Source organism: Antrostomus carolinensis, unplaced genomic scaffold, assembly GCF_000700745.2.
Source record: "Antrostomus carolinensis isolate BGI_N321 unplaced genomic scaffold, ASM70074v2 scaffold16191, whole genome shotgun sequence".
Taxonomy (NCBI): Eukaryota; Metazoa; Chordata; class Aves; order Caprimulgiformes; family Caprimulgidae; genus Antrostomus; species Antrostomus carolinensis.
Genome location: NW_010292144.1, coordinates 1 through 24,974, shown reverse-complemented (window position 1 = coordinate 24,974; position 24,974 = coordinate 1). Strand labels below are relative to the sequence as shown.

General features: G+C 36.9%; 1 protein-coding gene across 1 annotated transcript in view; it reads right to left on the bottom strand.

The window, feature by feature from the left end:
• ERO1B (endoplasmic reticulum oxidoreductase 1 beta) overlaps window positions 1–24,601 on the bottom strand; it is a gene marked incomplete at its 5' end in the record, with an annotated part of 28,982 nt that extends 4,381 nt beyond the window's left edge. Inside the window, 12 exons of the mRNA XM_010176851.2 lie at window positions 833–1,079; window positions 1,231–1,323; window positions 2,752–2,778; window positions 3,628–3,639; window positions 4,710–4,756; window positions 4,847–4,967; window positions 8,128–8,201; window positions 10,172–10,254; window positions 14,750–14,791; window positions 15,193–15,276; window positions 20,417–20,536; window positions 24,480–24,601. Of these exons, the coding sequence (XP_010175153.2) occupies window positions 833–1,079; window positions 1,231–1,323; window positions 2,752–2,778; window positions 3,628–3,639; window positions 4,710–4,756; window positions 4,847–4,967; window positions 8,128–8,201; window positions 10,172–10,254; window positions 14,750–14,791; window positions 15,193–15,276; window positions 20,417–20,536; window positions 24,480–24,601 (1,072 nt within the window). The remainder of the gene's footprint in view (window positions 1–832; window positions 1,080–1,230; window positions 1,324–2,751; window positions 2,779–3,627; window positions 3,640–4,709; window positions 4,757–4,846; window positions 4,968–8,127; window positions 8,202–10,171; window positions 10,255–14,749; window positions 14,792–15,192; window positions 15,277–20,416; window positions 20,537–24,479) is intronic.
• Between the last annotated feature and the right edge of the window lie 373 nt (window positions 24,602–24,974).

Genomic DNA, 24,974 nt, shown 5'->3' with positions numbered 1-24,974 from the left:
AAACCCACAATTGCTGGCATAAACTACAGTGTTCCATCAAGCTGATGCTGTCAATGTAAAATACTTTTCAGAGTTCCTAGTCTTTGCAGAATAGCTCTTAAAAAATTACTGAATGGTATCAGTTTTACTATTCAATCACTGCAACGTGAAATCTGTTATTTAGTTTTACTGAGAATTTTCTTCACTCCATTTCCACTGATCACTATTTCTTTCTAATATACACTGAAATTGCCTTAATATTTGCCTTTCAGTTGATCATTGACTGACCATATTTCAAATACTTAGAAAGATTATGATCAGGGACAGCAATGAAGCCACACAGCACATTAACAATCACAAAAATTAGCAAGAAGGTGAGCAAAGGAACTGGACTAAGGAAACTTAGAGAGTAAACAGAAGGAAGAAGGGATGGCTAAAACCCCACAGCTTAAGTCTATGATAGAAGCTGGATTGCTTACTGGATTGTTAAAGACTACATGCACTATTTTCCTTTCCAAAATAAATCATGTGCCTCTTACACTGAAGAATCAGAAAAAGCAACAAATAGGGAGTAGCCCAGGGTGTTGTGTGGTGGGTTTTCTGGTAGTTTTTGTTTGTTTGTGGGGGTTTTTTTGTTTGGTTGGGTTTTCTTTAAGGTTGGCATACTCAAACCCCAAAAATATTTGTCTCTTCCTGTCAAACGTACAAATTCCTCTTGTTCTCTCCCATTACTTAATCTTATTTCCCCATTCCACTCTCTCCTTGTTCTGTCCTACGAAGAAGTCATCTATTTGCACTTGTGAATATAACAGATCATTTAAAACTATTGATAAAAAGAAATCTTATGCCTTACTTTGTATCCCTGAAGATGTCGAGTAAGAGAGCTTTTGATTCAGCATCCTCATGGCCATTTCCAGTGTAAAGGTCAACAACTGAACGCTCAAAGTATGGTGCAACCTTTGACAAAGCACGCAGCTCTATCAAATATAAGAAATACAAGTTTTTGAGCCTCCTTGGTCCTTCTCCTTTTGTCTCAATAGGGTCAAAGCGGCGAGTGAACTCCTTCACATTTGGTCCCCAGCGAGGCTTCCCCCAGGTTTCTACACAGAGGAAAAAAGGGAAACAGGGAGTAAAACATACATTATTTAGAAAAAGAACACAACTAAGTACATATAAAAAATTTTCAGGAAAAAAAAAATGTTACAAATATTGTGGAATTACATTCAGCAATTTTACCTAGACTTAGATTACCTTCAAGAAGATAATTTGCACACAGATGCAAGTTGATGCTAGCATGAAGTCCTGAAATGAGTTTATAAAACACTCTTTTCTCAAGGCAAAGACCTGTCCAGAAAAAAAGACAAACAGACCCCAAACTAAATACAGGAAATAATGTATTAAAATGAATATACCTTGACATTTCAGTGATGCAAGTCTGCATTGTTTAACTTTCAAGAGTTATAATTACAGTACTTCAGCATTAACAAGCCCTTATACCCATCATAGGAAAACATTTTTTATATAAAGAAGTACTAAGAATGAAGTTTGACATTTCTTACTTGGCATTTTAGTGTTCTAATAAATACAATCAAATAAAAATCTGGTCAATTAGTACAGATAAATTGTCACACAAAAATAAGATGCTTACATTGTTTGAGTAATAAATTTGAAATAGTCTCAAATTTTGACAGTCTGGAAACTAGAATTATACTGCGGTCCATCCTAATTAGAATTAAAGCTTCCAGTGAATTAGAGTAGCGACCTTACAGGAAAACATCAAAAAACCCAGAAAACCTTACAGCATTAGAAAACAGCAAAATATTTCTTCCCAGCTCTGCTGTAAATTCACTGAAGATTTAAATACACAGAGCAAAACCTTGAAAAATATTACTTTGATGGCTACAGACTTCAACAGCATAAACAGAGACATAATGGCATTGGGTTGCCAAAATATAATTAAAATGCAGAAATCACTTATAATACCACTGAGACCCAGAGACAGAGACTACACCTGTAATTTAGGAGGTTTTTTCCCCTTCTCAAAGATACGTTTGGGTGACTTCCCTGCCACTCCAAACTCCACAAACGGAAGCCGAAAGAGCTGATGGCGAAGCCGAGATATGGCCTAATTTACGGACATCACATTTTTAAAAGCACGTACATTTGCATGCTTGCCTACAACAGCACCAGTTAGAGATTTCCAACTACACAAGTAAAGGCTTGTAAAAGGTAGAATGAACTAAGTTTAAAATTAAGTACACTTAACTAATTTACTTTTCTACACACCTCCAAAATGGAATTATGACTGCTACCACTGTAATAATAAGTTCCATTTAGATATGAATAAAAAGCAAATTGATTTGCCTTCTGAACACACATTATACTTACGTTAATTTATACGCTGGGAACAGAACCATCAAAAACTTTAAAGTTTTTTTAAAGCTGTTTTCAAATAACAGAGTTACTAATAATCATGTCCCTGCTTAAATGCCTAAAATGAGCAAATAATTCAAAATAACTCGCATTGAGGTGAACACGCCCTTTATAAAAGATGGGTTAAACTGACAGGCTGAAGAAGTATACGATCTAAATAAAACAGAAGGTTTCCAAAGATCCTAAAAAATAATAAAATTTATTTGAATGACACACAGAAGTTCTGCACAATTTATTAAAAAGCCTACACTATGAAAAATATTTAGGGAGGATAAAGAAATACTATAGTGTTTCTTCTAGTGAATTTAACATTTTATTAACCCATCCAAGAGGCTTTACCTTCTAGCCATGTGTAGAAAGATTCTCCTGCAAATATAAAGAATACAGTCAAATGAAGAGTATTAATTTTCAACATTACAGTATCTTTATGATATACATGAATACTAACACTACCTGCCACCTGGACATACAGCTAAATAATCTAGCTATTAAAGTGAGAATAGGCAATGAAGCGACTTAACTGCCAGATTAAGTTGCTTCAGTGTGTCTCCTGTTCTCTTGGGGTCAGAACCTACAAGAAGGAGCACAACTAAACTACCGGTCAGGGCATTCAGAAGCGTATGAAAGCTCGAGCCTGATTATATGCACTCATGGTGAAAGACATGACAGAAGACTGTAACTCTATCTCATAGCCCTTACCCTGACTGCTGCTGTCGGAACGTTTCCTGTAGGCTTACATCTTTTGACTGAAAAATCTTTAAGTCTGTCTCACTGCAGACAGACCAAATCCTGTTCCCCCCCACCCTCTCCCCACCTTTGTAAAAATCAAAGACATTTAAGAAAGTACACAAAAAGCCACCCCTCTTCTTTTAAGAGATCTGACATCAATATCAATGATGGGGCGGTCTCTGGAGGAGACCCAAGGATCCTTTAATTCATGCATCTCCAGTTATCTCACTAAAAACATTATCGCAACACATATTCTGTTACAAGGACAAGAACCAACAACAGAATTGTATTCTGCTCTTACCCACTCCTTGCCCCTACTCAAAATGAAAGAATTACCTAATAAAAACATTTTCTGATCAATCATCTGCATAAAAACATAACTCCCCTGCCCTCTAATGCAATGGCAATAAAGTGAATAAATTAGATGTCCAAAACTCTTTAATGCTTACTTCATTTCTACAGGTCAAGCAAAATAAGACAACTTACCATCATCTCCTCCTTAGGGGAAGAAAAAAAAAATCCATAAGCATTAAAAAGATAATTTCCACAGCAAAGTAGTAATGAAACAGACTTTACTACAAACTCATAAAGTGCAAGAAACCTTATTTAATCTACAAAAAAATAGGCTACTTTCCATCCTCTTCCTCCTCCTCAAGACCACCTGTGACTAAACACAATACAATAATGAAAGTCACTAAGAATTTTAAATCTTAGTAGCAGCCAATTTACATATTCTTAAAAGCTGTGTTTTAGCTTCAGAAGGATGGTTAGGAAGTCTTCTTCTTGAGTTCACATTATTCAACAATCTGACCAGCACTTCTTTCTGAAATTCCAATCCTTGATTTAAACTGCTCTTACAATTCTATTTATTTGTGTATAGCAGCAATATATTATCTCAATATTTATGTGCTGATATATTCTATATTATCTATTGGCTAATAGTTAATTTTTAAGGGAAATAAGACACATCAACAGGGGAAAGCAGATTAATTTGGAACACTAGGTTATAGTTTTTTATTTAAATTTGAAAACTTAAAAGCCAAGTCATTGGCATACATTTTTTTTTAACATTCTTGCAGATAACTAAACCTTCCTAAGTATCCACTCTTTCTTCAAATAACACAATTATCTGTATACTTGTAATACACTAAACATTATGGATGGAAAATGTACAGCTACATTCCACTAGGATGACTACGAGCTAAAGTGATTAAACTAAATGCTCTAGGAGAAAAGGACAAGGGAAGAATACAAGAGTGCTGAAATTTTTGTTCAATTTTAACTCCTTCCAGACAAAACTGGAAAATTACTGTGACACTTACTAAACAGTTTGAGACTTACTTTAGATTTCATGTTAGCTCCCTGACATAAATGAGTCTATTCATAGGCATAAGATTAAGCATGTATGCAATGAAGTATCACAAACCTTAGCCTAAATATTGAAAATGAACAGGAAATTAAAGAAGCAGTAAGCACACCTACAGACTGAAGATTTTTTGTATCACTTGTACTGCAATAGTCACTATGTTAAAAGAACTGCTTTAGAAAATGAAACAGGCAAGACCCACCCCTACTAGGCGCCAGTGGATTTAAAGGACGATAGACAGATCGAGGCCTAGAAAATAAGTTAGAAAACACAAACATCAGTTTTAAGCCAAACTGGAACACAGGTATAAGAAATAGGTTTCCTCCCCCTCCCAATTACTTGAAGCAGTTTTCTTCATAGATGCTGTTCCACACTCTCCAAGCAGAAGGCCCCTTGTATCCAGTGTAACGTTCTGGATTCAGCAGCAAATCCACATACTGTGCATCTGGAGATCTTTCATCTAAATAGGAAACCTTTTGTTACACATTCTAACTGATCATTTAAAAAAGATTCAATTTAAAAAAATCAGTCACATAGAATTAAATATAAGTAAGAGGTCTTTATAAAATACTATTCCATCTTCCCTTGTACATAAAATTACAGTTACATACACCTAAACAGAAAGCACAAAAGTATATAATTTATTCCAAAGTGTCTTGTATGGCCAGAATTTCTACAATGTCTGAACACATTCAATATGGCTTCAGCTCCACCATAAACTCTTGTCATGCACGTGTTCTCATCCTATGCTAAGATATAAACAGTGTTTAGCTTTAAATGGGCTTAAAATTCAGAGTTTATTTGTCTGGCAGTATTTGGTTGGGGTGAGGTTTTGGGGTTTTTTTAAATGGCTATACTGCTATGGGGGTGTCCTGGTTTCAGCTGGAATAGAGTTAATTTTCTTCCTAGCAGCTGGTATAGTGCTGTGTTTTGGATTCAGTATGAGAACAATGTGGATAACACACTGATGTTGCTAAGTAGTGCTTACACTAGTCAAGGACTTTTCAGCTTTTCACGCCCTGCTGGCAAGGAGCTGGGAGGGGGCAGAGCCAGACAGCTGACCCAAACTGGCCACCAAAGGGGTGTTCCATACCATATAACTTATGCTCAGTATATAAATGGGGAACTTGGCCAGGAGGTGCCACGGCTCAGGAACTAGCTGAGCATTGGTCAGTGGGTGGTGAGCAACTGTGGTGAGCAAAACAAGTACCACTTGTTTTGTATATTCTTTTATCACTATTATTATTATTATTATTATTCTCTCCCTTTCCTGTCCTATTAAACTGTCTTTATCTCAACCACAAGTTTTACTTTCTTTTTTTTTTTTTAATTCTCTCCACCATCCCACTGCACAGGGAGTGAGCAAAGGGCTCACAGTTGTTTTAGCTGCCTGATGGGCCAAACCACAACAGGGGGCTTCTTAATAAAGACAAGGTCAAAGTGCATCTTGTCGTTGGTACATATTGTATATTTATTGGCTAAATCACCTTTTTCCCAAGACACCCTTGCATGCTGTCAGAAAGTCTGGGTCACATTGCTTAACTGAACAAACTTCCAGCATATTGCAGAATGCTCTGTTGGTTATGGCAAGAAACATGTTATTTAAGCAGCATTTCAACAAGTTATAACCCTCAGCTCTGAAGTTCACTACAAATTCAGGCAACGTATCCAAAGAAAACTGTGAAACAGCCCCCTCTCTGCTTGAAAACTCTGTATGAATAGAAACTTCAGTTTTGAGCTACAACTAGTAAAAAGCAGGAGGAATTCACTCCTCTGAAAATTCTAGGTCAAGAGCAACTCATGCTTAAGAAAACCCACGTACAATACAAGCCAGTAGTCCAGAGACTTATTCATAGGAATAGGCCAAGCAGTACCACCGAGGATTTCCTCAGATGTTGAAAAAAGCCACAAAAACAGAGAGTGAAAACTGCTCTAAAAAGAAGAGATGACTCTGCTCGAGCAGTCAAGCATCCCTTCAGCAGCAGTATCAAAAACAAAGAGAAGAGACAGACAGAAAACGCACAACACCACAGCAAGTGTCAGATGTGACAAAGAGAAATTACAGCTTCATCTATTTCTCTGACAACATGGCTAACCTAAGCAGTTCCTACACTTCCTGGTCACTTCAGGGCTCCACTTTTTCTTCTCATTATACAACTGAATCTGTGGGGCAGTGCAAAAGAAGGATGGAAAGCTGACCTGGGTTATGAAGTTTTTTTCAGCTCGATCAATTCCCTTATCTAGTTTAGCATTAAGCGCAACAAAAAACTAGTAAAAAGTAAAACTGATTATATGGTTTTGTGCTACAGTTGAGTGAATTAAGAGCACTCTCATCATCAGGAAGAGGGGAGAGCAAGAGAACAAGAGTTTCTACCTTGTAAATAAAGTTCTTCTCTCTCACCTCTTCCTGCTCCACCTCCCAGACTCACCTGATATGCCAGTTCATCCCAACAATCTGGGAGATGGCAGGGAGATGTCAACTTATTTTCTTGCTATCAGCTTATCCTGAATCAGCTTACCATGCAGAAAGATGCACACCAGAGCAAAAAAAAAAAGCACTGGAAGAACACAGCTAGGGGCAGTACATCCTCCTTCAGCAGGGCATGATGTAAGGAGAGATGGAGGTAGAATCAGGAACTACTTAAGTTGGCATTACTTCTAAAAGAAATGCTCTTAAACAATACCTTTCCTAACCAAGTCTTCTTAAGTAAGGCAGCTTGAAGACAGTAGAGACCACAGCAGCTTACTGCATATAACAGTTCAGATCTACAGTAATGCTCATCAAATATTTATTACAGAAACAATTCACATAGAAAACTTTCAGAGATAAGACACAGCAGAAGTGCTGAAAAAGAACTGCAGTGGGTAAGTCCATTACAGCTACTACTTTCTCAGGTGACACTAAACATTAGCCTGAAGGCAAATTAAAACATCTTGCATTATGCCCTAAGTCTTCCTGGCACAGACCACTTCCTAAGGTATTTACCAAAAAGGCCTTTAGCAGTCATTCCTGAGCTTGGCGATTCTCATTGTTATCTGAAAAACACTCCTGTGAGCTTTGAATGTTACAAGCAAATAAAAGGACTCATGTATGTGGATCAGAAGGAAGACACAATCTAGTATCCTAATGTTTTAACAATAAGAAAGTCTTTACAAATAAGGGTGAATTTAGTGCAGAGGATTTGGAAACATAGCAAGGCTGTAAGAAGAACAAACTCAGCCCAAGCAAATACAGTAGAATAGCAGCAACAATAATATAGTAGTAAGAAATGGAGTCAGGTGCAAGTAATTTGTCTTATATTTGTGCTAGATGCAACTCTTTTGTAGGAAGCTTTTTAAAAAATATATGCTAAACTCCTCCCATTCACCTTCTTTTTTAGAAGTCTTCTTTTATAGAAGTCTCCTGTCCACTATACTAACGGGGGGTAACAGTGAATGTGCACTGTGTAGACTACCAAATGCTCCTTGTGAAAAATTGCATTCTTCGCACGTAAGGTTATATGATCTGTCACATCTCCATTTAGCACAAAATTAAAACTTTTCGAAAACTGTTATTTTAAAGTGTTTTTTTAAGAGACAGCAAATAAAACAAACACTTTGAAAAAGCTTAAACATTTTACCATCAAGTTCACAAAAATGATCCTGTGAATCATCGTATCTCGCCCAGTCAATGAAAGCCTCCTTACTTTGGTTACTGAGGGGAAGAAAATACATTTGATTTTAACTTTTAAATTAACAACATCAGTAAGAGCTACCGAAAGAAACACAATCCACATATAGTAGTTAACTTGGCACTGAATTCTGAATTACCATATCCGACACTTGAGAATACATGGATTTACTGCTTTTTAGCCACACAGAGATTCAAGCAGGCATCAACTGCAATACTTTAAAAAGTCATTTTAATAGCAAACAACAAGAAAGACTTCACCAACGTTATTTGAACAAACTGTGCACTGGCAGTGACTTCTTTTCCTTCAGTAAGTGCTTGGTAAAATACTTTTATAGCTTAAATGTTTAACACTCTTCAAAGTACTTTAGCAGCTGTTATTTGGGTGGGGAGGGGCAGGGAGGCAGAAATCATCATATTTTCTTAACCTGTACTTTCAACAAGATCAACAATGGTTAGCCTTGCTTTTTAGTGGGAGACTGGACATCTAAACACCCATTCCAAGCTAAATTACTCTATGATTTTTCTTAAGCCTTTTAAACAATAACGGTATTCCACTCACCCTGGCATTTTCAAAGGTGTACTGAACCAGAGAGGCAAGTACTTTGAAGTTCCCACACTATGAAATACAAGCAGTGCCAAAAGCTGAACGCTTTCTTCTACGCGTATGTGCAGCACAGAACTCCCGACACCACACTACTGACAGCAAAACGTGAGCAAAGGTAAGACTGGGAACTCTGCTTCAGGGTGTGTGAAGCACCTTGAAATAATGAAAGCAACCTGTTCCGTTTGATCAAATTAGTACTCGCTCAATCCTACAAACAGAGGCAGTTATACAACAAGATACATTTCTAATCTTCTGCCAAATCACAATAGGAGACTTTACACTTGGCATTAGATGAGGAACTTCTCCAGTAATTGCCATCAGGCAAGATTTGATAATCACAAGAAACACAACTAATAAAGGAAAATAACCCAAAACCATGAGGATGATGCACTGCTAGGTAAAGAACGCAGAGGTTTACCTACAAAGCACAAATTCTTCCTGCATTTGCAGGATCCATTACCTGCCCTCTCCCAACTTTAATCACCTACCCTACTCTCACAAAAGGCATGCTCTTTAGCTCTCCGTGTGTGTACTCAATCTGATATTCTTTCACCCTACAGGAGTGAAAGAGAGTTAATACTTTCTTATTTCCCCTAAAAAATCTTGGATAAGGGCTCTACCCAGCTTGGTTTAAAACGCTGCACACCAGGCAGAAGCAGTTGCTTTTTCATGGCAGTCCTATTTTGTCTGATGACAGGAAAGAGTTTCAACATCTCTATCAGGCAGAACTACTGCAATCTATGGCCTAAGGCACCAGACCTCTCCATCAACAGCAAAGAACTGATTTTTCCATTTCTACTTTTTAAAGGTAGGGAGTCTAGTAGAATGCAAGTTTTTCTAAGTGCTGGTCCACACACTTTCATACCCAAGGGCAATACCATCTTGAAGAATTCTTCCCACCCAACCTCGACTGTGCCATGCAATAAGCAAGATCAGGGAATTGATCCAAGCTAAAAATAACTTTGCCAACAACAAAAGTAACTTCACAAGCTCCCTGATCTGGTTCACTGAATGATCACAAACAGGCACATCAGTGTAACAGAGGGCCAGAGCAGAACAGAATCCCTTAATCCAGCACAGTCATCAAGAACAAAGACTGATACTGGTAAAAAGTAAAAAAAGGTGGCTTTATTTAGAAGTTTCCTCCAACTCTTGATGCTGTAAGGTATCTCTTTCAAATAATATCAAAGTGTACTTAAAAAAAAAAAAGTCTACTTATCACTTAACACCTCTACCTTCAGATGTTCTCACATCATTTCACATTTACTTTCTAATGGGCTATGGAAAGAATGAAGAACAAAAACCAGCACATTGCAAAAACAAGACAGACAAAATGAAATGCTCCTTTGTTACTATTTTTGTATTACTGTTGTAAATCACAGCATACCTTAAGGTACTGTTAACAGCTCCCAGTTTGTTAGCTTGCTCACAGTCTTCCAATTCCTTAGAATTATTTGCCACTTTTGAATACTGTAAGAAAGTTCATATTTAATACACAAATTAATTACCTAAAATTCTCTGAGAAGAGGTGCTGTGAAAGGTATTTCTAGGTTTAGCAGTGAATTCGCTAGTGTCAAGGAAAATCCTCAGATTCTACAAGCAGCAATTCTGGAACGTTTCTCATTTCTCTTTTTCTTCACTTAATTTCATCAGGCCAATTTTTCTCTGTGGATTTAACTACCACAGAAAATTCAGCTAAATATGCTTTTTTGTTTGTTAAAATTAAACAGAGTAGTAAAATGTTTCAGATACCTCTTTACATTCTTGTAAAAAGACCTTCAAAGACAAGTAGTGTCACATCTATAAACATACTTTGTATTTTGAAAGCATAATCATACCCCAAGTTTCATTGGTTATTTCAGTAGGAAAATGTATCTGGTTTGGCCATTTTCCCCTCATGTTTAATTTAATCCTATTCATTAGCATGCTTTAGACATGCACAGATCTGGAAGAGAGGCTTTTCAAGCTGAACTCAAATTCTGATAATTTTAAAGTCAGAATTTAAACTGAACTCTGATTCAACAATATTTCAAATTCTGATAATTTTAAAGTCAGAATTTAACTATTTAAACTGAACTCTGATTCTACAATACTGTTTAAAAAGTAATCCAGTGTGATAGACTTACTATTAGAATACTTCTAAGGAAAACATCTGAAGAATCAAAGATTAAATTCCACCATTCTACAATATGTCAGCAGGGAATTTTGCTAGGTCTGTCAGCCTAAAGCTCAAAATATCCTTCTAACAGTTTTGGAAGTTAATAGTATCAGTGTTCTCTTAAAAGACAAACAAACCCAATTTCCTCTTTTTTTGGAATTTTTGGGTTGGGGCTTTTTTTGTGTGTATTTTTTCTTTTGCAGACTGAGTCTTAGGTGTACACAGATTTCTACCTTATGACAGTCCTTAAGAAATACAGAAAATTATTTAATGTTAAGCAACTGATAGCTTATATAAAGTTCAACTGCTGCCTTCCCTTCACTTCAGGGCATGTGCATATTGACATGAAGGATTACTATCCAAAACCAGTTGAAAATAAAAATGTAAGCTAGAGGCTTTGGTCAACCCTTCAGAAATAGCAAACAACAAGAATAAATTGATAAATTTTAAATGAAAATAATAGTTCATTTCTGAGGACAGACTTGTGGTCAAGATGCCAGAGGCATCAATACATAACACAATACTTCTCAAAAATTAAAGGATTTAATGAAAATTGCTCAGATGAGTAAGCAAAATTACTTGCTTTAAAAATGCATTTGCCAGAACCAATACAAGGAAAAATAGCAGAACTTACCAAAGACCGAAGAAGTGAAAGAGATGAAAAAACTCAAATAATTTAAACCTTGTTAGGGGCTTTGCCCATAACAAATAATTACGCTAGAAGGAATTTCTCATTCACTTTTACTGGATTTGCCAGGTATGGGGGCTCATTCTTTAGCATCATATGGATGTTAAATTGAAAAATCTGAACAAGGAATGGATCTGACCTAGAATGAAACAGGTACTGATGATGAAATAACATACTAAGATGCTGAAGTAAACATTCTGCATGTCTAGAGTTGCAAACCAATCCCTACTCTGATGTGAAAAAAATTACTGCCAAGAATATGCTCCTAAATCTAAGGTTTCCAACAGAAGGAATGTTCAAGTCTCAAAACGTGTTTCCAGGCTTCACTGTTCTCCTGTGTTTAACAGCAACAGCTATCAGATGAGTGCTCTGTGACCACTGACTAGATCAGAACAAAGTGTCTGTTCCTGCCAAAGCAGAATCTCCTAGGAGCAGTTTCTGGAAGAAAATAGAAAAGAGGGGGGCAGGAAGTAAAATATTAAGTGAAATGTTGTAACCTTGAGCTACTGCATCCTGTCCCTTGCTTCAAAGATTAATACAGCAGCTATCATGACAGTTCTTTAATGTCTAGGCCCCCCCAAAATGTGTTCACCACTCAAATGAAACAAGACTATAGAAAGGGAATCTACTTTCTACCTCTCCAGCATCAATTCAAAAAGCATATGTTGGTGCCAAGAATTAAAAGAGAGAACCTCTATTGATAACTGCATTTCTGTGGGGAAGCTGTGCAAGTGTAACCCTGGTCTTTATGGTTAGATGAGCTTTCAAAAGAAGAACTGTTTTCTCTATGGTTCAACAAACAAACAAAAAATCCCCCATCAGAGCCTGAATAAAGCTAGAAGTTTACAAGCTCATCTACATTAGGAGAGAAGAGCAATAGGAAACTGCACAGAAGCCAAGCACTTAGATCACAGAACCCTACCCAAGAGATTATTAAAAAGATGCCTTTAGTTGTTCTCACCTTTCCAAGGCAGACACTATTAGGATGAAAGAGAGCAACTGGACAAGTATGTCACCAGAGGAAAAAAAAAAATAATATATATATATATTTTAAAACCAATATTTTAAGTATAATCCACAAGATGCAGGACCTTCCCAAATGGAAGGTTAATAGCACAGTACTTGAGTAGTCCTTGAAACAAAACATTCACTCTAAGATGAGTTTGATGTTTCCTTAAAAGGGATATTAAATGAGATTGCTGTTTTTAATTGGCTCCAAGGAAGATCTTTAACTGAATCATAAGAAGTAAGAAAATGCTGTAGGTAAGATTTATGTCAGTCCTGATAACAATTTTTTTGCAGAAATGCTTCGTTTTCTGACAGAGAAGCAGCAGATATTAGTGTCTTTGTTCCACTAAAGATTAAAGGAGCAGAACTGCCCAACTTTCAGTTCTATAACTGCCTGCAACAACCTACAAGGCAATTGAAAGGAAACGACTGTAGCAAATATACCAGCAAACGACAGCTTCCCAAAGCAACTATCCCAGTTTCTTTATTGAGGTGATAGCAAAAGGTGGTTGGTTTGTCACCCAAAGTCCAATTCAATAAGTTCATGTGAAGTATCTTAAGAACAGCATACTCTTCGGCTACTAATTAACATCTTACTTATGGCTCTCAAAGATTAATCAATCAGGAAGCTCAAAGGCCTGCTAGAAGAATCTCTTCTAAAACAGTCTTTGAAGTCTTAGCCTCTTTAGGAGGCATTACAGTATTTCAGGAGTCAGTTTTCTCTGGAATTAAGCTTGGAAGAGAACAGGGTCAATGAAAAAAAGAACTGGCAACAGATTATCCAGCTAAAACTCAAGACCTTCTGCCCAGAGGTAGTGCCAAAGTTTTCCCAGAACAACTACTGCTGCTTGTGCTGAAATGGTGAATGACTGGCATTTAAGTCATGTCTGTGAGAAAGATGTCTCTTCTCTGATCACCAGAAACCTTTAAATGAGGATGCACACTTTACTTCAGAGTGAGCTTAACAATAAAGGTATAAACAGGAGATGAGACTTCCTCTTGAGCAAAAGCTTGGACAGGATTGCCTGCACTCTTAATGGCAGCAGGACACAGCAGTAATCAATTCACAATGAAGTATTCCTCTCAGCTATCTTTGGTAAATTTTCTTGGCATAAAGTCTAAACCTAATGCCAATGGTCATTTCTGAACTACACTCAGGTGAGGGAAGCAGCAACTCTGGCTGCCCAGTGAGGTGGAAAATACTGGGGAGGATGGAGATATGACAGTTAAGCAAGACTAAGTATCAGTCTACAACACAGCCAAGGCACTCAATAGGAAAATGCCTCATTTGGTCACCATCATCCCATCAACTGCTGAAATCCTTGTTCTTGGGGACTGTGTTTGGGATTTGGGCATGGGAGAGGGTTGTCTGTCTTTCTGCTCTGACCTTTTCTAGGTGTTATATATCCTCTTTACTTTTTTGGCTTTGCTAAGATCACTTGGTGATCTAAGAAGGACGGTTTGGAGAGAAGCAAGCAAAAGCCAGCAGCACAGACTGACTACTTAAGCTTGCACTGACCACTTCAGCCTAAATTGTCTTTAGACTAATGACAAATAATCTTTAGACTAATGACCTGCTCAAGATTAGACATGGCAAAACTACTGTAATCATTCAGGTTCTTTTAATATTAGAGGTTGTGGTTATATATGATTCTCACAGAAGACTGCACTGCTACTGTATCTGTGCATCTTAGCCTATGGTTTTACAGAATCAGAGAACAGTTTGGGTGGGAAGTGACCTTTAAAGGTCATCTAGTCCAACCCCCATGAAGTGAGAAAGTGGCCTGTACTCAGAAATGAACAAAGAATTTTGCATCAGGCATTCTGTGGCCATGTACTGCTGTCCCTGGTCATTCATTCATTGAGTCTGCACCAGCTCTCAAGCTATGACAGACTCAGAATGACATGACAGTACTAGCTAAGCCAGAATCACTATTCCATGTAAAAGTAAAAATGTAAAGCCACATACTGAAACTGATCAGTTATGTTAACAATTTAATCACTATGCCAAGACTGAAGGTTTGTAATTAAAAGCCACACAGCTACTGTAATGTTAAGATTGAAAAAAAAAAAAAAATCAGAAAGAACTTAGAAAAGAAATAATTACTTACTTTATTAGAGCTCCCAGCTTTGATTCCAACAGGTATTTTGCTCTAAAACAAAAAAAAAAATCAGTTTTTACACTGTTCATAGAAATTATTATGCTTAATTAAAATCTACAAATTAAATATAATTCCTACAGAGGTCAAAGCAAATTTGTCTTTAAATAATTAACTTGCTCCTTTACCTTCTTTCTCAACATGTTACATCCAAAACAGTGCTAGCACGTAGAAGAGACATTCTTAAAGTTATTGTTTTGTTCGTAAAATGACTAAGACCTTAAAATTCATTGGTTGTATTTCTGCTTTTGAAACAGAAAATAATTTTATTGTCACTTTTTAATTTAAATTTAAGTTCTCACTAGCAAATATTGTTAGCATAGTATTAGTCACTGCAAATTATCAAACTTTTAAACAAAATAACCTTTTTCTATTTTATATTATTTGATCCATACCTCAGGACAAGGCTCTACATGACAATCTTTGATAGAACAATGGCCGTCATCGGCCCAAAATGGGCAAGGTCTTTTCAAGTTGACCTAAACATACAAAAACAGAAGTTTATAATTGACACTTACATAAGGCAACTTTAAAGGAAAGAGCTCTCAGTATCAAAAAATCCTTTCAAATTAAAGGAAAGGATACAAGGAAAAAGGGTTAAATTTAGTACTTTAACTTTGGGGGGTTTTGTGGGAGTTTGGTTGGTTTCTTTTAACTACTCTCACTCTGAGCATATAAGCAGAAGCTTGCTGCAGTGGAACTGTCAATGATAGTGGTCTCCAGTGGACACCAACACATACTATATTAAAGCACAAATTAAATCTCTCACCAGTAATATAACTTCAAAGCAGTAAATAAACTACTAAGAAGAAGGCAAATCAGACATACACGGCTCTACAATGGTTGGACTTACAATCAGTTGTACGATACTGATCAAGAAAATACATTTGAGGGAGGACAGACTACTGCACAAGTTTACTAATTCAAATAAGTGCTTGGGCAATTTCAGATTTCAAGCAATAAAAACAGGCAATCATTACTACGCATCATAGCTAGTCAAGGAAGAATGAGTATTATAATAGTCTCAAATTAGAGAGCTGATACAGTACAAACATAAATAATTAAGAGAAACCACTCCAGAAACATTACCAGCAAATCCTATGACGATTAGTGCTCCTATTTGTCATCAAATGGCACAATAAAGGCAGGGAGTACCAGATATATTAGTATCTGCTACATGGCAAGAGATGCGAACACTTTACTATATCATTACATTATTTCACTTGGATTGTCAATGTGAAAGTCAGTGAAGAAAAAAAACCCAACCCAGCTTTCCTTTACCTCAGCCTTATACATACTAACAAACGTTAGTGATAAAAACCACCTTGACCTCATACTCCTAAACTGAAGACTACAGACTAACGGTTTTCCTGCATGATCAACCAGAAGCACTGCAGAATTACACCATCTTTGAAATCTAACATTACAAATAAAGCACAAAGCATTTATCCTCAGTAGCAACCATTATTTCCAGATAAAAAAATCAGTTTTAAAACTTGAAAAGTAAAAAAAAAATCCAAACAAATCAGAAATTACTTCTAGTCTTTTGTTTTCCTTTAGCACAGCTTGTACTAGTTTTCTTCAGCTAAGAAATAGCATTCATGAAGATATTCAACAGAAGTCACTACTTTTATCCAACAAACTACATCTTGAATAACTTGATGTATTACTTCTTATTTGAAACTGTTGCAGATATGGAATTTGATTATGTAGTCAGACACAGCAAGAGTGCTATTAATTGCACTGTAAAATTAAGCCTAACACCCATGGCATCAGGCCCTAGATGGCATCAGGCCCTAGAGCAATTTCAACACAAAAATTTAAGAATTATAAATGTGCTTAAAAAGTATTTAAATCTAAAAATCTTAATTCAGAAAATGAATCCTTATGCTATCTTATGGAAAAAAAATACATACAAGCTGTACAGTAAATTAATAGTGACATACTATAAAGAACAGTATTCTTGCTATACCTCATAAGATAAAAGATTGAGACTAAACACTTCATCAATTTAGTCTTCAGAAAAAACATGTCTTCCCCTTATATATAGGAACATTTTTCTAATTAATTTAATTTATATCCTATACTTTTACTTTACATCAGAAGAAACAACTGAACTCTAAATCCCATGCTCTGATGAACTTGGAATCCACTGCATGTGGTACCTGAAGGGTTCTTGCTATGATAAAAGAAATACACTACTCAATATCTTAATTTGGAGAAAAACTGAAATCACTGAGCTGTCTTGAACAATTATTCCATTAAAAAACCTCTTTACGCTTTGAACACATTTAAGTGGCAGAGTACATTTTATACAGCATCGGCGATTTGCTTTAAGTGGCCTGTTTTTTGAGGGGAATATAGTAACAGAAGCCCAATGGCTGCACTCACTGAATTGTCAAACCAGAACCTCAGCAATAATAATAAAAAAGAAACAAATTCACATTTTCCTTCCAGCATTACACATAATACACTAAGCATAAGTAAAACTAGATCACTATATCTCTGATACAAAGTAGCACAGGATGAAGAATCTGAGATGAATTATAGCCAGATTTTACTCTCCCCCCCATCTATTATCTTAATTTTGACAGTTAAGAAAAATCAAAACTATGTACTAGAAATAAAGAAACAACCTTTAATCTTCGAAGGATAAATTGTTCTGTGGCACTATGTACCCAAATTAAAGCAAAACAGAAGGAATTCCCTCTTCAAATGTTCTATCAATACCACAAAAGATCCACAAAGAGCAAAATTTAATGTTTGACTTGTTCAACTGCCCTTTATTATACTAAATTCCTCTGCCAAACCTTTCAGCAGGTAAGCTCTTTCTGTATTTCCAAACACGCATACAAAGTTAACTGCTATAGGACATCTGAAGGAAAGGCTGTTTTCCAGGTTTCCATTTTGATGTACTTACTCAGCATGACTGGGAATTATAAATTCAGTTTTAAAACGTTAAAGGGATTCCTCAATCAAAAAAAACTAACAAGACATTGAGCAGACGGTACGACTTCTTCAGAGTGATGACAACTATCTTCTAGATACAGTTCAAGCCATGCTAGCACAGATATATTGAAAGCAAAGATTTTACGTTGCTTCCCCCCCCCCCCAATATCCGCTATTGAAACCACAAAAAAATCCGTAGGGGAAAAAAAAGTATGTAAAATTTTAGAGTTTCTTCTATTTTTTCAGTCACCTTTTTTTAAATAAAGCACAAAGGAGTATTACATTTTATATCACCTTCACAATAAGACCTATTATATAAAACATGCCCTTCCCACCATTTTCTACCAAAAGAAAGATCAGCTAACATAGTTACACTATGACCTTCTTCAAAGAAAACTCTAACAATAAAAAAATGCTAACACACTTAGGAAGATAAAAGTAACTAGGCAGTCACTGTTCTTACACAGAGGAACACTGTAAATAAAAGAATACTGCTGTCTAAACTGCAGCTTAATTCAGAAAGAGCACCTGCAAATCAAGATATAATAGTCCCAGAATGATTAAAGAGCACTAAAAAACAGCGCACGCACAAACACACACTTCTGAGACAAACTCAGGTGGTGTAGGACTTGTACTTTAATCAAACCAATCATGCACTGACTACATAGAACATCCTTCCACTTTCTTCAGGGTCTGAAGTATTAGATTTCATTATTATCATTTTAGAGTATTATTCAATACTTGTCACAGATTAAAAGTTAGATTCCTTATCATGAGGCTTCTATAGTTTGTGTGTTTTGACGCATAAAACTGTACAAAGACAAAATCTTGCATTCCTTTACCTCTTTCATGGAGAAGTGTTCCACTAACTATCTAGAAACCACCTAGCACAATTTCAACAAGACTTTAAAAAGAAAGTTTTCTTTGGCCTTTAAATAAAAACTAGCTAGTCCATTCAGTATTATACATTAAAATTTGAGTTCTTTTATGGCTGTTCAACTAGTAACACAAGGGGAATATTGTGACCGAAGTTATACAAGTTCATGATCCAAATTTCTACTACATATTAAATTATTTTAGAGTGGGAGTGTTTTCACTCCCAGAACAAGTAAACTCCCCCTATGCTTATTCAGTATTTAGCTGCACTGTAGTTGACCTAGATGATCATCACCTACCCTTACCATTTCCACAATCATCCATGTGCTTAATAGTACTTCCATGATTGTGTGTAGGGACATCAAAAAAACCCCTGTTGCTTATTCAGAGGGGAAAGGGTGAAAAATGTTCCGACTTTCTTACTCAGTTTGCTTGTTCAACACAACTTCTTCCCTGTCACAACTGGAAGTACTAAATAACGTGTGGTGATGGGAGGACTGCAAACTGACCCTTGTAATTGCCAACCTATTAGGAAGATTAGTACAAAAGATGAGGTAGGATTGCAACACACCATTAAAGTATGATCTGCACAACTGCTGTTGAAATGGAGACTAGCTCTAAATTTGCAGGATTAAATTACTGTTGTATATAAAACCTTCTAGACCTGTTGCTCCTCTTCTTCAAATACTATATTTTGTATCTTTCTGTTGCCTCTGGAGAGTCTAATTACCACTAATAAGTGATGTATTATCACTGAAGTTGCACATATCTTGTTTCTCCTGAAAAGTGAAGTTAGAACTGTATCACGGAGCAGGAGGAGATTTAAGGTGAAGTTGGACATTACTGCTTGCTCAGACTAGAAAGGGAAGATTCTATTGCTTTTTTCTCCTTCCTCACATTCACAACCCCATCCTGCACAATTTTAATACTTGTCTGATTTCAAATCAGATAGATAACTTGCTATATCCTGGGGAGAAAACAAAAAAGAAAAAAGAAACAACACAACCAAACAACAACCAACCCCAAACATTCAAACTAAAAATCTGTGAGGTTAAAGAGATACATTGGCCTAATGCACAGTCAGACAAGCCCAAGGGCTGAAAGTAGGGAAGGGGCAGGACAGACTGCCCTAAAGGAGTGGAACCTCCTTTTTCCAGTAGCAGGCAACCATCTGATTAGCTCAGTAAAAATATAATCTCATTTTCAAGTTAAGCATATCTGAAAACAGAAGTATCCAGCTTCAAAGTTTTATTTTGCTTCTCAGATTCTAACACAGAGGAAAAAAAAAAGGCTTAAAGTAATAAAAAAGTAATATTACATACTACTTGAAAATTGAATATTTTTACATATTTTTCAAAGGAGTAACGGTTCTCTAGATAGGAAGCACCATAATCAGAACTAAGACAGCAACTGATAAGAAATGGAAATCATTGCAATATTTCCATTTCAAATTACACACATTTCTTAGAAGACAAGTACTGCAAGCTGTCAGTAAGCTGCTAATACACAATCCTTTTTAGACGCAGTAGTACAAAGATACTACCTTTAAAATTACCACTTATCAGTTGAATGAAAGCAGTCACGATTTGCTGTCACTGACTCCAGGATTAACACAGCAAACATGACTTATTAGCAACATAACTGTCAGGGCCTGAAAATCTGCTACAACCAAATTAAAGAGCTGTGGGCTTCTAAAAGACAACTTAATATAGACAAGTTGATTTGATATGTAATCCTCCCTATATTTTCTGGATTTTATTTAAATTATTCAAGAAAATAGCATTCTAATTGTACCTTGTAATATCTGAAGTAATCACGTTCTTGCAGTTTCTGTATCTTGGGGAAGATCTTGAAAGTATTGAAGTCATCGATGCTTTCTATGTCACATAAACAATCATCTAGGACTCCTGTGAGCTATTAAAAAATACATTAAAAATATTTTTAATCAAGAAGCAAAATATTAACTACAGAAAAATCCTATAAAGTGAAAAAAATGTCAGTTAAAAGAAATACCAGTGAAATGCGGTTCCATAGCAAAAAATTTATTTCTCATCATTAAAATACTCTACACCATACATCACACACTCAGAATTCAAAAAGAACAAGCCTGAGCACTTCTTTTTGAGCTTAAGGTCACCTCCAAATGCAATTGCTGAATTACCACTTTCAGCTCTGAAATCTGTTGACAGATTCAGCATATAGAACTGCAGAATGAACAGCAAGATTTTCCAAACTATGAACACATGGTATATTAGCACATTAGAACTGCATACCAAGTATTTTCCTACTAAACTCTCATCAGTTGAATTGCCTAAAAAACCCCATAACATGCACTGTCATCTGATTTTTATAAGTTTTCCTCAAAGCGTAAGAACACTCCAGCAAGTTTCTTTAGAGGCATGGGAGAAAGGGGAACAGGTACTTTTGTGCCTAAGAAGTTAGTTGCACAGTTAAATTCTACAAATAAATACTGGGAAAACCAGGTGCAGGCACCCCTATTGTAAGGTTGTAAATCTATTGTGAAACTGTCCGAACTTTCTGGGCCCTCTCTCCCTTCTTGTGCCAGGACACCAAGCTGATTCAGGGCACTGCGCTGGCTTAAGACCACGGCTGTGAGAAGAAGCGTGCCCGAGTGCAGGAGCTGTTCTGCCAGCACAGGGGGGGGAAGCAGGACCGTGCAAGCAGCAGAGACGACAGCCCAGTAACTCAGCGGACTGAGCTACCGCAACACTTCTGCGGGGAGCCTGACGGTGTCTCAGCGAAAGGCGCGAACACTGGAAGTGTGATTCTGTGAACGGCTGTATGATAAATGTCATTACACCTAAACTAACCACTCCTAAGCATACCTTCTTAAACAACTACAAACACACCTGAAAGGCCTTTCAAACATAAGTTTGAAGGCTTCAGACCATATGTAAGGGCATGGAACCAAACCAAACGCTGCTGCTAACTGCTGCTATTCCTCAGCCAGACAGGAAATTCATGGACATACATGATGGCCTGGAACGCATATGAAACAGGAAAGCCCACACATCTCACATCTTGCACGGGCTTAGAAGAACTTCTAACTGTTAAAAGGTTATGTGCAAAAGGAGACAAAAAATATTTACTGCTTTTGTTTTGTTTTGTTTTCACCCTCCAGATTTTACATAGATGAGATTATGAAATCATCTAATCTGTTTTATGCATGATAAATCACTCCACTACTTTACAGAACAGATACCCTTACATAACTAAGCTTGATGTAAAAGAGCCACTAGAAACCGAACTGTAGGCTTCTGCTCTTTTATGAAGCATAAAGGAGGCCTGGAAAATGAATTTACCCTGTGAGAATAAAGAGGTGTGGGTACGGCAATAAAGCTTTTAAGCAGAAAATTCACCTTATGTAGATCCTGCTTTTCCTGAGGCACTAAACAAGCTGTCCCAATTCTACAGAGTAGATATGGCAATGAAGTAAAACTCATTTAAGGGAAGTTATATTGCCCAAAGTCTTCCATGCTGTTATGCTTGCCTTGTTAACCCAATTTCAAACCTGGGCAAACAGCTATGAAAGAGACTCTGTGTAATTACAGGTTTTTCAGAAAGCCAAGAAGCTCACAGTCCACATGACTGACAACTTCAAAGTCAGAAGACAAAACTTGTTATTATTGATACTTACAGGAACAAACTGCCCATGTATTTCAATCTATAATGATTTAATTAAAAATTTCAAATTTTCTTATCAGTCACACATAGGCAGATATTAATTTTGTAGTCCTAACACCATACCACAACACAAACAGCAGTACCTTTCATTACAGTACAAAAAGGCAAAAAGATAACTCTGAACATTTTGCTCAAATATTATTAAACTGTATAAACAGGACAAATCTTACGTGAAGAGCAATAATTTATTAAGCTGAAAGCAGTAAGGAAGATCTGAGAAATTTTCTTTGGACTCAGAAGATAAAGAGTAGGAAATTATTTTGATGATCACCTCATGGAGCTATCCACTGCTTACCAAAATATTTTTACCATCTATACAAAACTGAAAATGCTTTTTCAGGGGAAAATGTTCCCAATAAACACGCAGTAGTTACACTCAGTGTCAAATCCCCGTGGGGAAATAAAAAGCTGCAGTCTTTTTATTCAACTATGGCAAACTAATGGAGGTCACACCTTTGCCAGATGTCTCTGATAAAATTTCAATTCCAAGAACATCTTTCAAAATGCAGTACAGCTTACTCAGAACATTATGAAGTTTCGGAAATAAACTCTCCCCAAAAACTGGAACAGATATAAGAAATTATTAAGAGAAAAATTAATTTTTAGTAGCATGAGTAAGCAAACCAAATGCTCCATTTCATTTTCACAACTTTTTCAAAACTGGAATAGTTAGCTCCTTGTATATATAAAATAGCAAAATCAGTGTTTCTTTGGAAGGCATGCTCTAAAATTAAACTATGCTATATCTGTACGAAACCACAATTTATAACCTGGTTTGACAGCACATATGAAACACCAATACTGTATTATCAGTGGAGTCAGTTCATAGCATGCTAACACAACAGCAATACAGGCGTCAAGTACCCCAGTTGGAGTTTTTTACTAATCCAGGTGTAGTCTTCAGTGCTCTCACTTGCATAAAGATGGAACACTCTAAGTACATGTAGAATATTGTTTCATTTTTGTCGACACCTGCATCTCCCAGTGAATTATTTTGCAAACCAGAGACATCAAAATAAGAGCAGTGTATTGCAGTTAAAATGCTATTCACACAATTGGTATTTGGCCTTTTTAAACTGAACTATACTAGTTAACTTAATCCCCAAATACAGAGCCAAACTGTACTGTAAGTTATCACAACTTTTATTACAATGGCCAAGTGTCAAGCTTTCTTTCCATTTGTTAACTCCTTCGATGTCTATGATAAACTCTAAAAGCATTAGCCTACTATAATTTGTTTTCAAGAAGTCATCTGACATTGAATAGCTGCTATTTCTTCTACATTTCCAATATGCTTATCCATATATTTCCGTGTACTGTCAAACCTAGTTTAGCTCTTGTACAGCTATCAGAGCTGTACTGGACATTTTAAACTTCTAACTTATCTTCTCCAAGGTAAATCAACCTTTCAGAAGAAAAGGTCAATGTCCAACCTGCATCAATTTCTCCTTATGGGATCTGGAAAGATAAATGTATTCAGCACTTCAACGTTAAGAAAAACCTGAATAAATGTATATACTAACAAGCAGTATATTCACACAAACCACCTTATTAGTGTTATCAGGTTGTTGTATTTTAATTGCTTCAACAATTAGAAGACCACCTGGGACGCCTTGTTTTGTTCCTTAATGTTTTACTTTGCCTTAGTTGCAGGAGGAGAGAAAAGCTATAGGCAACATGACTCCAAGAACTAATGGCTACCTTATCTTTACCTTGAGCAGGTCAAACTCTTGGTATTTAAACTCTGAATACAATATGATAACAATTTGATGAAAATAGCAACAACCAATCTCGCTGCCAAGCTCCGTAAGAAAACCATGCTAGTTTGCTAATAGCTTATTTAAGAATCCAAATTCAACTCACATTTAGTTATGCTAAAATAGCTACTAAAATAAGGGAATTTTAAACCTGAGAAAACCTCAACTTGTAACAAAAAAGCCTGCAATAAAAGCTATCTATGCCAGACTACACTGGTCCCTGCCTGAGATAGTCATTTACAGTACAGCATGTGATACAAACCAGAAACTTAGAAAATATAGGAAAAGTAATAATCAGATAGAGAAGACAAACTTTGCTCCATGTAGACGTTACCCATCGCATTTCCATATAAACTCACTCTAATGTCTTTGGCCCTGCTGAAATCCCTCCCTACCTGGCACCAGCTATTCTCTCGGTCCCGGTCACACCGCTGATGAACAGCAAACTCCCACCCACAGGCACTTGGCCCGAAGCTGCGAACCACGGCCCTCTGCAGAACGAGGCTCCCATCCCTCTCTGTAACGTGGGCAAACAGGCACGACCTAAGCACAAGCCAAGCCCGGGCAGCGACACCATCTGAACACACGGCTTCCCACTGACTTCAGAAGGACACCGAAGTTTCTGCCTAAAGGCCAAGGGTGTGATCCAACCCGGAGCTCCTCAGACAGCAGCCCGCAGGCAGCGAGCAGTGCTGCCGGGATAAACCAGCTCCCCTGTGCAGCCGGACAGCACCGTTATACACGGCAACTACTGCCCGTAGTTCCCAGGCCAGCCAACTTCTCCTTCTCCCCTCGCTGCTGCAGCGGGGCCCCGCACACCGCGGGCCCCCAACCGCCCGGCCCCGGGCTGGGTCCCGGCAAGCAGCAGGCGCAGGGTACGGAAAGGAAGG